The 18967-nt window shown below is 40.0% G+C and overlaps 1 protein-coding gene across 21 annotated transcripts in view; it reads right to left on the bottom strand.

The window, feature by feature from the left end:
• wwp2 (WW domain containing E3 ubiquitin protein ligase 2) overlaps positions 1–18967 on the bottom strand; it is a 186331-nt gene that overhangs the window by 52864 nt on the left and 114500 nt on the right. For all 21 annotated transcript variants that reach the window (XM_061822301.1, XM_061822305.1, XM_061822304.1 and 18 more), the window contains 5 exons: positions 12476–12530; positions 11274–11355; positions 8235–8363; positions 2252–2330; positions 650–721 (listed from right to left, as the gene is read on the bottom strand). In XM_061822301.1, the coding sequence (XP_061678285.1) occupies positions 650–721; positions 2252–2330; positions 8235–8363; positions 11274–11355; positions 12476–12530 (417 nt within the window). The remainder of the gene's footprint in view (positions 1–649; positions 722–2251; positions 2331–8234; positions 8364–11273; positions 11356–12475; positions 12531–18967) is intronic.

The following is an 18967-nucleotide window of genomic DNA, read 5'->3' as shown; positions in this document are numbered from 1 at the left end:
CTGTACAGGGTGCTTCCATTCACCCATTTTCTGAACCGCTTATCCTCACTTGGCTTGTCGGAGTGCTGGAGCCTATCCCAGCTATCTTAGGGCAAGAGGGGGGTACACCCTCAACTGGTCACCAGCCAATCATGGGGTACATAGAAAAAACTATTCACACTCATCACACCTACAGGCAATTGAGAGTCTTCAATTAATGCATGTTTTTGGGATGTGAGAAGAAACCAAAGTATCTGGAGAAAACCCACGCAGGCACAGGGGGAACATGCAAACTCCACACAGGTGGGGCCGGGATTTGAACCCCAGGTCCTGAGAACTGTAAGGCAAATGTCACACCAGTCATGCTGCATGGTAAGTTCATTTGAGACTAAATTCCCCATTAGGGGTGAATGTGAGTTTCTGTATGAGCTGCGATTGGATGGCAACCAGTTCAGGGTGTACCCCACCTTTTGCCAAGTGTCAAGTGGAATAGGCTCGAGCGCACTTGTGACCCTAGTGGGGATAAGTATTATGGAAAATGGATAGGTTTTTTTCTTCCCCACTGTCAAAATTAGGGAAAATAATTACAGAGTGTAGTACCTGATGAAGTTAACTACAAAATACCTAACTCAAATTATCTTTAATCTGCTGTGATATTCATGATCAACACCTGTTGAAATGAGTCCTCAAACAAAGTCTGTCTGGACACAGAGATCTTCACATGGCTTGGCAAAGCATTAGACTGAAAAACAACAACAAACACCGTCAACAAAGTGGGTTTAACATGCTTTACATTGTGGTCCCTATTATTAAAGACCCAGATAAGTCATTTTAATCTTTTTTTCAGAATACATTAAATATGTTTTGAGATAAGTCCTGAAAACATACCAATGCTAAGAATAATAAGTACTAAATTGCTGCATTAAAGTCTTCATTTTCTCAGTTGTGTGGATTTTTTGTTGGCAAGGCTAAAATGAGACCAGAAAACGCAAGTAGCCCTCTCCATGAGTCACTCTTCTTCCACTACATAAGTATCATCTTCTTTCATTACAGCTTATCCTCACGAATGTCGCCATATCCAACATCCCTTATTCCATGTAGCAGGTATTAAGCACTAATGTTATTTTCGTATTAATAATTACCTGCCCCCATTTCTACTGCTACAGAAAGCAGTTGGTGATAAGCTATGGCTAAAAGCCCCCAAAAGATATCTTCTCTTAAACTGTTATCCATTTTGTGCTGTGGCAAATCCAAGGGCTGCACCAGCCCATGCTAGTACCTAGTAAATAGCTGCTTGCACAAGAAAAACACTTCACTGAAAGATAACTGTTTATTGAGTTCACTTGCTTGCTTACAAACAAGCTACCTGGCTCATAAGCTAAGGCAGTGAGGTGACCAGTACAGCACTGGCTCATTCAAGGAGTCACTGCCTCACTTGATTTTATGTCACACGTGCGTCCATATAACAGTGACACACCAGGGAAAGTCAACTTTTTAATTGAGAAGGCAGGCACATACGTGATGGACAGCTGAAGATTCTGTGGAGAGTGTGGCCATGTCTAAAAACCCTTGAAAATGCAAGACAGGCTCTGTTTTTCATGATTTGAGAGTCTTATTTTATATACTTGGTTTTCAAATTTGGCAGACTTGTTAACACTGTTCTCTGTGGTATGTCAAATTATAAGACAGTTCTGTTGTCACTTTACTTGGGCTATAAGCACGTGATTTTCCTGTTCATTTTCTTTAATAGTGAGGGTAATTATCTGTAATGTTTTTTTTCATCTACAAATGTGATCTGTAATTAAAAAAAATGTGCAAAACTACAAACAAATCAATTGTTCCTAAATTATTATGTAAAGCAGCTAAAAAAACATTGTTGGTTTTTTACCCCTCTACAAATCTTATCAATCAAGGGAGTTAACAAATCCCCTTTGATCTCAATGACAACTCCCTCATGAATTGAAATGGTAATTAAATGGATTGCGGTTGTCTGTATCTCATTTAAGGATGCAATAATTGGCCCCAGAGCTGCTGCTTGGAGGTATACTACTGTCCACACTCTACTTTAACCATGTTGTGAGTTTAACGATGTCATGAAAAGCTATTTTAACTAGTGATGGGGAAAAAAGGGCTTTTTCTGTACAGTATGTTTACAGTTTAAGGTTTGATCCCAACAATAAAATGGCATCTGACCACACATAACTAGATAGTATCTGTAAAACTATCACATTATTCCTGTGAACAATTTGCAATTAACAGTGCACGTACTTACATGGCATAGGAAGCGAAACTGGTGGTATTTCCACCTGAAGCTGCGATCATAGACACCAGGTGAACCGCCTTGCCGTGACCTCCAAATGCACAAGAAGCAAAATAAAGAAAGTAAAACAATTTGAAAAACAGTTAAAAACGGGAATTTTGATATGCTCAAATTGTCTTCAACTACACTGATCAACAAATTAAGTGTATGCAAGATATCTAGATGGAAAAAAGACTTTACTATATTTTTTCAGAGTAAAATTCAAACAAGGCATCTTGTTTGTAAAAGAGTCATATTTGTATTCCTGAAAGGCAGAGGTGGAGTCTGTAGCTGTATTATTATTAACTTTACCATCACACTGAACAATCTGAAAATGTGCCTTGCCAGCAGTGGAGAGCTTGTTCGGCCAAGAAAAAGAAGAAAACAGCCTTATATATACTGGCCATGTAAACTGGCTTTGTTTCTGCCATTGTCCTGTATGTACAGTACAGATGTGGGTTGAAGTCGACCAGCAGAGTTGCTGTGTTCCAAGGTATACTACTATTTATTAGATATTTATTTCCACCAATGAGAACCCTACATAATTTTTAACAATGTGGCTACAATAGATTTTTTTTATTTTTATTAGGTTTGAATGTATAACAAAAAGTTGCTCAAACCTAACGATTAAAAAATGTCTCTTCCCGATGATGGTTTGGGCATGCGCAGAAGCCTACAATGTGTAGAAGAATAAGACCACCTTCAGTGCGCGTTGAAGAACAATTTACCTGAATTCCGTATAGAAGAAGATAAAGCTATCTTGAATGTGCGTAGAAGAAGACAAAGCTACCTCGAGTGTATGGAGAAGAAGACGCCACTAATTTTTGGTGCGCTGATAGACAAACGCAGCATGACATGCATGAATGCTAAAAGAAAAAAAATGATATATACACAGTGTCTTGCAAAAGTATTTTCCCCACTTGAACTTTTCAACCTTTCACCACATTTCAGGCTTCAAAGAGATATAAAATTTTCTTTTTTTTGTCAAGAATCAACAAAAAGTGGGACACAGTTGTGAAGTGGAACAAAATTTATTGGATATTTTATACTTTTATAAATAAAAACCTGAAAACTGGGGCGTGCATTTTACTTGGCCCCTTTACTTTCAGTGCAGAAAACTCACTCTAGAGGTTCAGTGAGGATCTCTGAATGATCCAATGTTGACTGATGATAATAAATAGAATCCACCGGTGAGTAAACAAATCTCTGTATAAATACACCTGGTCTGTGATAGTCTCAGGGTTCTGTTTTAAGTGCAGAGAGCATCACACAAAGACCAAGGAACACACCCGGCAGGTCCGAGATACTGTTGTCTCAAGGAGCACTGTGCAAGCAATTATATTGAAATGGAAGGAGTATCAGAGCACTGAAAATCTACCAAAACCCGGCCGTCCCTCTAAACTTTCACCTCGAACAAGGAGAAGACTGATCAGTGATTCAGCCAAGAGGCACATGATCACTCTGGATGAACTGCAGAGATCTACAGCTAAGGTGGGAGAGTCTGTCTATAGGACAACAATCAGTCGTACAGTGCACAAATCTGGCCTTTATGGAAGAGTGGCAAGAAGAAAAGATATCCATAAAAAGTCTAGTTTAAAGTTTGCTACAAGCCACCTGGGAGACATACCAAACATTTGGAAGAAGGTGCTCTGGCCAGATGAAACCAAAATCGAACTTTTTGGCCACAATGCAAAACGATATGTTTGGCATAAAAGCAACATGACCCCAAACACAACATCCCCAATGTTAAACATGGTGGTGAAAGCCTCATGGTTTGGACCTGCTTTTCTTCAGCAGAGACAGAGAAGATGGTTAAAAATGATTGGAAGATGAATGGAGCCAAATACAGGACCCTAAGCATTAACAAGATGGACTTCTACAAGGCCAAAGTGGAGGTTAAAACAACTGTAAATAACTTGATTTTACATATGTACACGCACACTGAAATATTGAAGGACTGTGGACTTTTAATAAAGTTTAAGGGAAATTGGAACAAAAACAACAACAATTGGATTTTGTCAGCATTTCATATTTCACATGATGGTAAATGTTTTTCCCTTGCGTACCTTAGGAGCTCAAGGAGGATAATAGAGTGCTGCAGGAAACCAAAGAGGTGCTAAAAGATCAACTGGGAGGATGGAGGGAACGCTCAGATAAAATTCACCCACTGGAGAACACAACCCTTTGTTGAAGGTCCGAATCCATGAGATGGAACAAGTAATGGTCGGCTTCACTTTTAATACAAAGCAAAATTGAGTCGTGGAAATATCTTAGTTTAGTTTTCTTGATCTTAAAAAGCTTAACAACGTGCACCTACACCTCAGGGAACTGATGGAGATCGTAAATCCATTGAGGAACTGCAGGATGAAAACTTGACTGTGTTTAGCACAGAGGAGAACCATGGAGGAGTCACAGCAGAGTTAGAAGAATTATCAAAGCCGACCGAATACGCTCAGGGTAAGAGCTGGTATTGAATGTATAGTGATGGGAGACACGGAATCCTTGAAGAGGACTTTAGAGGTGCCATATTTTACCAAGCTAATTTTTTTCTAGTATTTACAATGTAATATTGACTCAATGGTATCTCGGTAACCATCTGAAGCGTCAATAAAAATCATTCACATATTCCTGAGTTTTTCTAGTGAGAGGCCTCAAATTTTGTCTCCGTCTCAAGTGAAGCTCTCCGCCTACATCTCCCGAGCCATAACCAACACGTGCACTCACGAGTGGGTCTTCTTACACGAAAGCAACCAATAACATGAAAGGGAGCACTCTTAGTCAAATACAGTGAAGAAAATAAGTATTTGAACACCCTGCTATATTGTAAGTTGTCGTACTTAGAAATCATGGAGGGGTCTGAAATTTTTATCGTAGGTACATGTCCACTGTGAGAGATCTAAAAAGAAAAATCCAGAAATCACAATGTATGATTTTTTTTAATGATTTGTGTGATACAGCTGCAAATAAATATTTGAACACCTGTCTATGAACTAAAATACTGACCCTCAAAGACCTGTTAGTCCGCCTTTAAAAGGCCACCTCCACTCCATGTATTTTCCTCAATCAGATGCACCTATGTCAGGTCGTTAGCTGCATAAAGACAGCAGTCCACCCCATACAACCAGAAAGACTCAAATTTGTAACATGGCAAGACCAAAGAGCTGTCCAAAGACAACAGAGACAAAATTGTATAACTCCACCCGGCTAGAAAGGGCTAAGGAGAAATTGCCAAGCAGCTTGGTGAAAAAAGGTCCACTGGTGGAACAATCATTAGAAAATGGAAGAAGCTAAACATGACGGTCAATCTCAATCAGAGTGGAGCCCCATGCAAGATATCACCTCGTGGGGTCTCAATGATCCTGAGAAAGGTGAGGAATCAACCCAAGACGATACCACAGGACTTGGTCAATGACCTGAAAAGAGCTGGGACCAACGTTTCCCATGTGACTGTTGGTGATACACTAAGACGTCATGGTCTGAAATCATGCATGGCACGGAAGCTTCCCCTGCTTAAACCAGTGCATCTCAAGGCCCATCTTAAGTTTGCCAATGATAATTTGGATGAGACAGAGGAGTCATGGAAAAAAGTTTTGTTGGTTTTGTGGACCTGAAACTTCATGTTTCTCAGTGACAACCCAGAAAACTGTCTGATCTCGAAAAGATCTGTGAGGAAGAGTGGGCCAAAATTCCTCCTGCAGTGTGTGGAAACCTGGTGAACAACTACAGGAAACATTTGACCTCTGTAATTGCAAACAAATGCTACTGTACCAAATAACATTGGTTTTCTCAGGCGTTCAAATACTTACTTGCAGCTGAATCACACAAATCGTTAAAAAAAATCATACATTGTGATTTCTAGATTTTTCATTGTGATTTCTGGATTTTTCCTTTTATATGATCTCTCTCACAGTGGACATGCAACAACGATGAAAATTTCAGACCCCTACATGATTTCTAAGTAGGAGAATTTGTAATACAGCATGGTGTTCAAATACTCATTGTCTTCACTGTAAATGTAACGAATGTCTGGCGTACAACTTTAATGCATTGTCTCGCATAGATTGGATATAGATAAAAGTATAATTACTGTAATTTGGAAAAGAAAGTTTTCACGTTTTTTTCACGTGTTTTTTTTTCAGTGTAATTCAACATATGTTAGGAGGTTACAATCAAACTAACTTTGTCTCCTACAGTATAGCGATTTTTCACTTTTTAGATTGGTAAAGTTTAGGAAGACAGAAAAAAACCTTTTCGCTATCTCTCTCATCTTGAAGCCTTGCTTTATTAATACAATAATTGGGTCTCGATTTCAGTTGTCACTTGTTGAAACACAAATACACACACACACACGCACACACAGGAAATTGAATTTTCTTTAAACTACAGCGAAATTCATGGAAACAATGCAGAGGGACTACTACAAATATTACAAGCAAAAGTACAAAAAGAACAAGATATTGGGTGAATGACTGAACTTGAACTGTTACGTGACCATGAAATGATTCAGTGTGGTAAACAATGTCAAAGATTGGTATTTCTGTGATCATTCGTCTAATCCCAAATTACTATGAACTAATTTGTACTTGATAATCAAGATTAATACAAGCGTGTCTGTTCTTCTGGTGACTCGACAGGATGGCGACAGGCTGAGTTGAAGAAAAAGACAAAATTGGAAAAAGGGTCCGAAAGCCCATGAGCAATTTGTTTGCCACACACTCTGAGGGAAGTTCTTCCTGCCTGGTTCACGTTGTGGGATTCTCAACTCTTACGCAAAAGCGGAGTAGAGGAGTTAGGTGGAGTGTTTCTAGCCTGTGAGTGTTGAGTGACAGTGAAGGGCTTTGCCTGGCAGATCACATGTAGCTTGCACACCGTCAAGTGTGGAGAGGAGTCTTCGGGACAGAAGTGAAAGCTACAGGCAGTGAAGGAAGACAAGGGCCAGGAAGAACAAGAGGACTCGGTCATTTGTACTTAGAGGGCAGGTGTCCTAAAGATCAGTGTGGAAAAAACATATTAGAGCACACTACTGATATTGAATTTCATTCCAAGGTTAACTGTTGGCTAAATCCAGTGCACCTAAAATAAAATTAACTACCAGCTTTTGCATTACCTCACACATCATGATAAACATGAAATGAGTGTTTCAGCGTTGTTTGGTGGCTAAGAATACTTAACTTCAGAGAGGGAACATTTTGTCTTATCCAAGGTAAAACAATTATCTTATTCTCCTCAAATAGATTTGACAGTCAACCTATCTCAAAGAACATAGTCATTGATATGATATTCACTTTGAGTATTCATGCAGAGTTTTAGTATGTAAACAGATATTTAAGACAACAAGTTCCAAGACCAATAAAGTTGCGGTGGCTCGAGTCCCGAGTTTATTACTTTCCTTCCTACAAAAACAGAAATAAATGATTGTTCACAGTATTGTAATATTTTGAATTCCTGATGTTGTGGATTTTATGAGCAGGCAGTCCAAATAATGTAAACATAAGCCAATTGTTACATTTGTGACCCCAGAATCTCTATAATCAATGAAAATTTAACTTTTACAATGGAACAATAGAAATTAACTTTTTCATGGTATTCTATTTTTTTTTTTTTTTTGGAAAGGGTCTGTACAAGCACAATGGAACTAACAGCACAGGCACATTCATGCCATAGCACAGCTGTTAGAAAAGGTTTCAAAAACGTGCAGCAGTTGAGTGGAGCAGTAGACGTCATGTTGCTCTCGTAAAACGGAGGTTTTTGCAATGCATGAAAGTTAATTAAAAAATGTAAAAGCATAAATGTAAGAACTCAATACTGACAATGGAATTCAACTAAAACAAATTACAGCTATTGCACAGTTAAACTGGTAACACTTGGTTGCTGACGTTTTTGCCATGTCCATACAAATGATATTCTTGCTTTGACAAAAGCAGAATAGAGGAAAAAGTGCAAAGAAAATATTTACCCTGACTCAAACCCAGGACGTGGGTCTTTAAAGGTGGTAGTGCGGGAATTGTGGTCCACAAAATATCGAACGCCCTCTGCGGTGTACTTCATCTCCCAGCCCGGGGGCAAAGGGTGCTCCTTGATCATCCTAAAACAAGGAGAGGCTTGTGAGGAGGGTGCTGGACCTAAGAGGGCCTCTCTGGAGGTGAAAGATACATAGCTCAGTGCCAACCTCAAGATCTAAAAGTCTGGACTTTCAATCCATAAACAAGAGTCATGTAGGTCTACTGATGAATGGGGTGCCGTAATCATGGGGAATAGTACAGGCTGTCTCTGTATTGTTGGTATGGAGACAATCTCAATATTCACATACTGATCCAATGAAAACATATGCCCTGCAGCATGTGCCCACCTCGTGTACCCCCATTTAAACATACACAATAAATGGGTTGGTTGATGGAGCACTGCTCAATGTGAAGTGAGGCTGACGGCACTACTCGTATAAATCTGACAATACCTGTTCTTGCCTGATCTTGAGTTGATCATAATTAATAATTTTAATAAGCATTATGCAATATTTACAGTATGTAACTATATTTGTAAAACACGCAAATTTGGTGAAAATATGTAACTTGTTCAAAGCCCTCGCCCTAAAAAGACTATTCTATTTAGCGTGATTAGCAAATCCAAAGCAAACACACACACACGCACAAAATAAAAACTAGAAAATTGTGTTGCAACAGGTTCATACTAAGGTAATTTGATGTCTAAAATAGCATGCTACCTATTTTTTTTTTAGTACAGGTACTTTAAAGAAAACATGTAACCGTACTTTTAACCCTAACCCATGACTGTAACCTCAGACTCCACATGTCATGAGGCTCAGTGAGCAAAATCAGATTTATGTGCAGTGGGTTTTTCTGTTCTGTTAGGCAAACCCAGCATTCAATGCACACAAGAATCGGTGTTAATAGTATGAAAATCTGCGAGTAATTGATGCAGTATTAATAAATTCTGGTTACACTGTTAGCATGCATACTCGCACCTGTTTTAGTGTGTATACAAGATACCATATGATGCTGCTTACAAGGCAGTGAGGAACAATTGTTTTCACATCTGTAAGCAGAAGAAGCTTACATTGCACCACACACTACCTGTGAAGGCCAGTCATAACTGACAATGGTGTACACAGACAGGATGTCACATCAAAACTAAAATTAACACACCATCGCAAACAGAATAGCATAACTACTAAATAATAAGACAAAAAAGAATGACAAGAAATAATTGACACAAAACATGTACTTTAAAAGCCATTTACATCCTGAGTGTCGCAAAGCATGCTGGGAGCGCCGCAAAGCACCCCAGATCCCAGAATGTGTACAAATAAATACTTAAAATTGTGGTTCCTGAATCTCCTCACCCACACATACACATGCGCACACGCGGACACACACGCGCACACACACAGGTACTTAATATAATCGAGGTCATTCAATTTTGGGATCGTGGCATCAGTACCTGGAAGTCTTATGAGAAGGAATAAAAAACTACAGTGAATGGCAACCAAATCAAAATATAAAAGGTACACCTAAATTAATCAAAATAGTGTCAAAACCTCAAGTTATCCATCCGCCCATTTTCTTAGCTGCTTCTCCTTACAAGGATCGCGGGAGTGGTGGAGCCAATCGCAGCTGTCAACAGGCAGGAGGTAGAGTGCACCCTGAATTGGTTGCCAGCCAATCACAGGGCACATAGAGCCAAACAGCCACACTCACAATCACACCTCGGGGCAATTTAGAGTGTCCAATTAATGTTGCATGTTTTTGGGATGTGGCGTGCCCGGAGAAAACCCACGCAAGCACGGGGAGAACATGCAAACTCCACACAGGCGGGGCCACGATGGAAACCTGGACCTCAGAACTGTGAGGCCAACGCTTTACAGCTGCGCCACCGTGCCGCCAGGCTTAATTTAGATAATTTTTTTCAAAAATAACCTCCGAGACACACTCATACTGAGGGATAAATATTTGTAAAAATATTTTTTATACATATATGATTTAATTTCATGATGCAAAGATGATCAGTCTGCTTTCATGGATGATGACAAAAAAAATACTCTTCAGAAGCTGAAATTCCGGAAACTGGGATCATTTTAAGTTAAAGTCTCTAACAAACATACAATTTTGATGATTATATTTTAGAACAGGTGGCACGGTGGAGCAGCTGGAAAGCGTTGGCCTCACAGTTCTGAGGTCCCAGGTTCGATCCCAGACCCGCCTGTGTGGAGTTTGCATGTTCTCCCCGTGACTGCATGGGTTTTCTCCGGGCACTCCGGTTTCGTCCCACATCCCAAAAACATGCAACATTATTTGGACACTCTAAATTGGCCCTAGGTGTGATTGTAAGTGCGACTGTCTCTATTTGCCCTGCGATTGACTGGCAACCAGTTCAGGTTGTACCCTGCCTCCTGCCCACTGACAGCTGGGATAGGCTCCAGCACTCCTGCGACCCTCGTGACGATAAAGCAGCTCAGAAAATGGATGGATATTTTTAGAACAAATGAAAACAAACTTCATCTCTCAAAACTAGATTTTTTTTCACATAAATAATGTAAATTATTTTAAATGCAGAAATTGGGGCGACGTGTGTGGTGAAAGTTTTTCATGAATCTAAAAAATAATTTTCTCTAAAAAATTAAAATGCCCTTTATTTAGTTGAGCTTTGGAGAAAGGAAACTAACACGAAAGAACACATGTAAACCCAGTATAAGAGAGCATATAAAAACGTTTACCGGTAATCAAAAACACAAGAGTCAAATTATTTCAAACCCTCCTCCAGTTACCATGGTAGCTCAATACCAGTAGAGTTCAAAGAGTGCTGGAGTACTTAAGGGGAGAGGCAGCAGTTGTTTAAACATTTTAAAAGTAAGCAAATCTCACCTTTGCAATCCTGATTTTTATAGCGTGGGAGGCCACAGGGTCAGGGGTGAGCATAAGTGTATGAAAACTTAATGGGACTAACATGCATTTATAAGAACACCCACATACAGACTCACCCTTGGGTTCGTGGGTCATCCCACTGCGTTGTTCGTGTGTTGTGATTGACAAAGTACATTCTGCCATTATCCTGGCGTTTCTCTGTGAAAACAAGCATCACCTCAAGTTCAAGAAAGATAAAAATTATACACATTTATTGTTGGATTTCTGTTGTTGGCATAAGGGTGTTGGGGGTGGGTGGAGGAATCACTGCAATACTAGACAACCAACAAGTTTGTGTAGTATTTCGCATGCTTGATTTAAAAAATAAAACCCTAGGTTTATGGCTTCGTCCGTGGACTGGGGGTGATAAAAGCACTGTTTGTGCGTCACCAAAATTTGGCCATGATGGGAGGCTGATGTTTATTGATTTATTTTTACAAAACCAAAAAAAAAAATCAAGTTGAATCATGAGTCCAATTGTGAACCTATAGGTATTGGATACTCTTAGTCTAAAAAGACAGAGGCCCATGTCTCTCTTCTCCTCCTTCCTTGATAATGATATCTTTTTCTCATTAAGAGGAGTTTGTGGAGCATTCAGAAACATGAGAGCTCAAAGAGCCCAACCACTGCTTTACTTTATTTTTAGTTTATTTAATTTATTACTTTCTTCCTATTTGACTTATTTCCCCTTTTGCAATGTCTTTTTAAAGGGAAGTAACTGCAGTTGTGAACGAATGTAGCGTACCACAGAAGTAAAACAGAGACCATCGTAAAGCCAGAAGGTTTTCTTCTGAAATACCACAACATGATGCAAATGCATCATCGTTTTGGATGGAACATAACTGACGAAGTGATGTGATGAAGTCACAAAAATGGTCAGAATCAGAATCTGATTTAATTTCCAAGTATGTGAGATGGAACCTGCCAGAAACATGTATTCATGGGTGTGTGTGTGTGTGTGTGTGTGTGTGTGTCAAAATTAAACTTGAACAATATGTGATTGCACAAATGGGAAAATACTGAAAAATGTAAAGTTTAAGCTCTAATATTCCCCTGTATTGTTTGAAGGGAGCGCTGAAATGGGCTCAAAATTTGGGTGATGCTGGTTTAAACCATAGTGCTATGTATCCAGTCATCAATCTAGACTACTTAGTGTTCCAAGTAAGAATCTACACTCTTTAGCGTTATGCCTAAAATGGAGGCATACCTCCTCACAAAATTGTAAATAAGAGAAACAAAATCTTGAGCAGAATGAGAGTGGAATGAAAGACAAACTTACCCCATCCATGAGGCAATGGGCCCAGAGGGTCATTTTCAACAGGAGCACTACACAGCTGAGAGAGAAATGGAAGGAGATAAAATAAATCCAATAAGGGAACCCTTATGTCTCACACTTTTACATTTCTGAGCCAATTTATCCTACAATTACAAGGCAGCCTATTTTTGCGACAGCGTAACATCCTCTTTCTGTCCTCTCAGATTGAAGTGCGATGAGACAATGATGAGGAAACACGTTAACAAAAATCAGAGAATACAAAACTAAAAGAGTCACACTCTCTCCAGTAGCCCTCCAAAATTGCACATCTGAATGCCAACAGAGGCGATGCCCTTAGGTAAGACGGGTGGGCTAAAGTATGAAGATGCTTAAAATTGCGAGAAGGTCTTGTCTGCTACAGTGGTCTAGGTTGACTGAGGAAGCTGGCGGATCAGCGTCTTGTTTGCCTCCCAAAATCTACATGCTTGGTAGGTGGATAAAACAACACTGCTGTTCCAGTGAGCTCACTGTCTGTATGGCTAAACCCACCCCCTTGCTTCCCACTAACTCACAGATACACTTCACACTCCTTTCACCTTCACTCTGACACCCCTCCTTAACCTACATTGAGGTCCACCTCCTCTCTTCTAGTGCCACTGTGAAAGTAGTCAGGGACGTGCTATGTCTGAGGGAACTGAGGGTACATTCATGTTTGTTCCAGACTGGCTAGCCTCTCCCTCACCCACTCCTCCTGCTCAATCTACCCTGAGGTCTGACAAAAGGCACCTTTATTCATTTAGAACCTTCGACCACTATGGGATTTACTGAGCCTGCAATCATATTACACACACACACACACACTTGGAGGAAAAGAACATTTTTGTTCCAGGGAATGGAAAGTTTGTCCATGGCAAACAGTCAGTCATTCAATGTGTAGGTTTGCGTGTTAGGACATAATCCCCACACCCACCAGACACACAAATCCTTTCAGTGGAGTGGTAACTGAAAGGATGCTTGTTAGGCATTAGTGGCCACTGATGTTTTAGCATGCTTAAAAGATGTTCATAATGCTGACTAGTTGAGGTAGGCTGCAAACAACTCTAACGTTGCACTGTATCACAAAGTGTGACATTACAGTTTGTTACTATAGTCATTTGGAACACATTTTGTGTTTGGATGAAAAAAGTTGTTTTTGCACCAAGTGATGTTTTCCTCAAAAGCCATAAATGTCAACATAATACTGTGTTTCCTGTACAGAAACAGTTCCCATATTAAGTGACTCTCTCATGGAAATTCTGCGAGTCCTGATGAAAGACCAAGAGTGGGCATGTTAGAGGCTTAAACTGTGTGTGTGTGTGTGTGTGTGTTATATTGGGCACTCATCTACAATATGCCCCACCGTCTATGTCCCATTGTCCCACCCTTGTGGCTTAGTGGTTCCGTGATTTAAAAATGTAGTAGCAGAATAAAATTATGGAGACATGCATCCTTCCACATTAAAAGTGAAGTTGCAAGTAGAAAAAAAGTGGCTCAGTGAGAGAACAGCAAGCAGCATATCGGCAGGTATGTGTGAATGTCAAAAATTGCATTTAGATCTAAATAGGTAAAGGAATCGACAGGTGAGCCCTGCATCACTTCGAGTACAGGGGAAGAAATATTAGCAGAGCGAGGCAGAATACCATTTACAAACATCAGTACACCATGATCTAAAAACAATTCACATTTTTGTTGCAATCAGACAACTAAAATGTGGGTGATACTAAAAAGTAAGTTTCTTTCGGCTTGTCCCTTTCGGGGTCGCCACAGCGTGTCATCTCAGATGAACGCACATATGTTTGGCACAATTTTTACGCCGGATGCCCTTCCTGACGCAACCCTTCTCAGGGAGTGGATACTAAAGTAAATAAATATATCAATGGTATTTGAGTTACTTACGCTGCTAGAATTTGCATTGTAATTCATTTTAAACTTTAAAATAAGTAGCTTTAATTTTTTTATTTGTGGGATTTTGTACCCCAGTAACTGGAGGAGAAAATGTTATGATTCCATCTTAAGGACATTTTTGCAAACAGTTACAAATGAGGTCTATGGAAAAGTGAGGTGAGACGGTGTGTGTAAACAGTGAAGGTGACATGCAGCCACATGGGCATGAGGGAGTTCTCTGTTCAATGTAGAAAGTGAAAAAACAAAGGGCTGATTCAGGTGGTGCTGTTAGGGAGCCTTATGGACTGAAGTGAAACGGATGATTGGGCTGGGTGGTGTGTGAAGAAAATGAAACAGGAATAAGAGGTGTCCTATGATGCTGGATCAGGGGAAAAGAGAGGAGTTCAACATAAGCTTTCAGAGAGGTGATTTTTAGATGAAAAACTGCATAAATCACAGGAAGATAAACTAAAAGACAGAAAAGAGTTGACCAAAAAAGATCAGAGGTGCGAGAGATATGTGAGGGGAAGTGGAAACAATAGTTGAAGACCATGTACAGTGAATTCAGAGATTTCGTTTGCAAATACTGTACACTGTACGTTTGAAGATAATTAGTGAAAATCTATTCAAAAACAGAAGTGGAGAGAGACAGGAAGTGATCACATGAGTCCCTGGCATAGCAGCGACCACTGGGTAAAGGTCAGTTAACAGGAATAAGATAAGTCTGTCCTCTGTAAGGAACTAATGTGTAGTACAATGTTGCTAATAAAGCTTATTTCCAGAAAATTCAGTCTTTGTTCCCATTGCTGCCCACCTCTCATCTCACAGTGAAGGCAGTTAAGAATTAATTGTGCCTAGTCACATTTATAGGAAAGCTGAGTAAATTTTCATTGACCAAACCCAAGCCTGATAACCCCCAGACCTGTTCAATCAAGAAATCACAAATAGAACCTGACGAAATGAAGTTGTCAAAAGAGCTAACAAAAAACGGCAACATAATGCCGCCATCCAAATGAAATTAAGAGCAAGAGAATTAAAATTAAGTAACTGACATTTATCAGTCTGGAAAAGGTTACAAAAGCTTTTGAAAACTCCAACAAACCACCTGGGGAACCATTATCCACAAAGCCATTATCCTGACATGGCGAAAACATGGAAGCGTGGTGAACTTTTCCAAAGGTGGCCAGCCTAAAAAAATTACACCAACAGCACAGCGACGACTTCTCCAAGAGGCCACAAAGAAACACAGGGCAACATCTGAAAAATTGCAGGGCTTCCTTGTCTCAGTTAAGGTCAGTATTCATGACTCAACAATAAAGAAGAGAATAAAAAAAGAGAATGCAAAAATGACATCGATGGCAGAGTTGCAAGGTGAAAACAACTCCTGACCATGAAGAAGAAATGCTCATTTACTCCTCCAAAAACAAATAAAAATATCAGAATCAATTCTAAAGACTTTGTAGAGAATATTCTGTGGCCGAACAAGATGAAACCATAAAATTTTTTAAGGTGTTTGTCTCATTATATATCCCATAAATTTAACACAGTAGTTTAGAAAAAACATCTTACAGTCAATCAAGGTGGGAGTAGTGTGATGGTGTGGGGCTGCTTCCAGAGTATAGGACCTGGATTACTTGCTGTAATTCATGGGACACTGAATTTTGTTTTTTACCAGAAATTCCTTCAAGACAATGCTTTGCAATCAGTTCCTGACTTCAAGCTGAAGCAGGCTAGGTTCTGCAGCAGAACAAAAATTCAAATCACACAAGGAAGTAAACTTCTGAATGGGTTAAAAAAAAAAAAAAAAAAAAAAAAAAAAACGTTTTTGTAGTGGCTTACTCAAAGTCCAGGCCATTAATGCTCAAAAACCATCCAGTGTTGCTGAATTAAAACAACTGTGCAATGAAAAGTGGGCCAAAATATCCTCAGATATGTGAAAGAAGACGTGCCAGTGACTGAGAATGGTTGATTTCAGGTGTTGCTGCTGATGGCGGCCTAACCAGTTACAAGGTTTCAGAGGCAATTACTTTTTAACAAAATCGCTTTGAAGTTATTTTTTTCCTTTGTGAGTAAGATCACCTTTAAAAACACTATCCATCCATCTTTTCTCCAAACTGCTTATCCTCACAAAGGGTCAGTATTTTGAATTGGAATATCTTTATCTGACATTCGCTCACCAGCCTTGATTCAGACATGAATTTAAGTGACATCCCATTCTTTATCCTTAGGGTTAAATGTGACTTCGGTCCACCATCTGCAATTATAACATCTTAAAATATTTAAAGGTATATATATAAAGGTATAAAGGTTTACCACAACATTTATGGTGATTTCTGTCAATTGTTCAAGAAGCATGAGCATGAGGTTTCACACTGATATTAATATTTATCTCACATATTTGCAAGGTGCTATAGACATGAATTTTTCACCAGATGGTGGAATTAACTCAAGTAATTCATACTTACAAATATTGTGATATGCAGTGAAAGCAGGGAGCATGCAGAGGAACAATTAGAAGGATGGAGACATGCACTGGAAAGGAGAGGAATGAAGATTAGCCGAAGTAAAACAGAATATATGTGCATGAATGAGAAAAGTGGAGGGGGAAGAGTGAGGCTACAGGGAGAAGAGATAGCGAGGGTGGAAGACTTCAAATATTTAGGGTCAACAATCCAGAGCAACGGTGAGTGTGGTCAGGAAGTGAAGAAATGGGTCCAAGCAGGTTGGAACAGCTGGCGGAAGGTGTCTGGTGTGTTATGTGACAGAAGAGTGTCTGCTAGGATGAAGGGCAAAGTTTACAAAACAGTGGTGAGGCCGGCCATGATGTACGGATTAGAGACGGTGGCACTGAAGAAACAACAGGAAGCTGAACTGGAGGTGGCAGAAATGAAGATGTTGAGGTTCTCGTTCGGCGTGACCAGGTTGGATAGGATTAGAAATGAGCTCATTAGAGGGACAGCCAAAGCTGGATGTTTTGGAGACAAGATTTGAGAGGGCAGACTTCGATGGTTTGGATATGTTCAGAGGCGAGAGAGTGAGTATATTGGTAGAAGGATGCTGAGGATGGAGCTCCCAGGCAAAAGAGCGAGAGGAAGACCAAAGAGAAGGTTTATGGATGTGGTGAGGGAAGACATGAGGGCAGTTGGGGTTAGAGAGGAAGATGCAGGAGATAGGCCAAGATGGCAAAAGATGACACGCTGTGGCGACCCCTAACGGGACAAGCCGAAAGGAAAAGAAGAAGAATTCATACTTACAAAGAGAGTAGAACAATTTAAGATCAGAAACAAGGTTGTGTGTAATAATAATAGTAAGAATGGAACACAGAAAAGGGGTGCAAAAAGCCACGGAAAGCCATGACCAAACCTACAGTGAAGGAAATGAGCATTTGAACACGTTGCTATATTGCAAGTTCTCCCACTTAGAAATCATGGAGGGGTCTGAAACTTTATTCGTAGCTGCATGTCTACTGTGACAGAGATAATTTAAGAAAAATCCAGAAATCACAATGTATGATTTTTATTAACGATTTATTTGTGTGATATAGCTGCATATAAGTATTTGAACACCTGTTTATCAGCTAGAATTCTGACCCTCAAAAAGTCCACCTTTAAAAGTCCCCCTCCACTCCATGTATTATCCTGAATCAGATGCATTTGTGTAAGGTTGTTAGCTGCATAAAGACACCTGTCCACCCCATACAATTAGTAAGACTCGAAACTTGTAACATGCCAAGACCAAAAAGCTGTCCAAAGACACCAGAGACAAAATTGTACAACTCCACATGGCTGGAAAGGGCTACGGAGAAATTGCCAAGCAGCTTGGTGAAAAAAGGTCCACTGTTGGAGCAATCTTTAAAAAAGGAAGAAGCTAAACATGACGGTCAATCTCAATCAGAGTGGAGCCCCATGCAAGATATCACCTCAATGATCTTTAGAAAGGTGAAGAACCAGCCCAGGATGATACCACAGGACTTGGTCAATGACCTGAAAAGAGCTGGGACCAACGTTTCCCAGGTGACTCTTGGTAGTACACTAAGACGTCATTGACTGAAATCATGCCTGGCACGGAAGATTCCCCTGCTTAAACCAGTGCATGTCAAGGCCCATCTTAAGTTTGCCAATGATAATTTGGATGAGACAGAGGAGTCATGGAAGAAGGTTTTGTGGTCAGATGAGACCAAAATGAAACTTCTTGGTGCTAATTCCACTAACCGTGTTTGGAGGAAGACAAATGATGAGTTCCGTCCAAAGAACACCATCCCTATTGTGACGCATGGGATGGTAGCATCATGCTTTGGGGGTGTACGACTGCACTGTATGAAGGAGAGGTTATTCCCCAAAATCTCACAATACCATCAGTCAGAGCATTGAAGATTGGTCATGGCTGGGTCTTTCAACATGACAATGACCTGAAGCACACAACCAGGAAAACCAAGGAGTGGCTCCATAAGAAGCATATCAAGGTTCTGGCGTGGCCTAGCCAGACCTAAACCCAATAGAAAATCTTTGAAGGGAGCTGAAAACTCCATGTTTCTCTGTGACAGTCCAGAAACCTGTCTGATCTAGAGAAGATCTGTGTGAAGGAGTGGGCCAA

Source organism: Syngnathoides biaculeatus, chromosome 6, assembly GCF_019802595.1.
Source record: "Syngnathoides biaculeatus isolate LvHL_M chromosome 6, ASM1980259v1, whole genome shotgun sequence".
Classification (NCBI taxonomy): Eukaryota; Metazoa; Chordata; class Actinopteri; order Syngnathiformes; family Syngnathidae; genus Syngnathoides; species Syngnathoides biaculeatus.
This window is presented reverse-complemented; position numbering and strand designations above follow the sequence as displayed.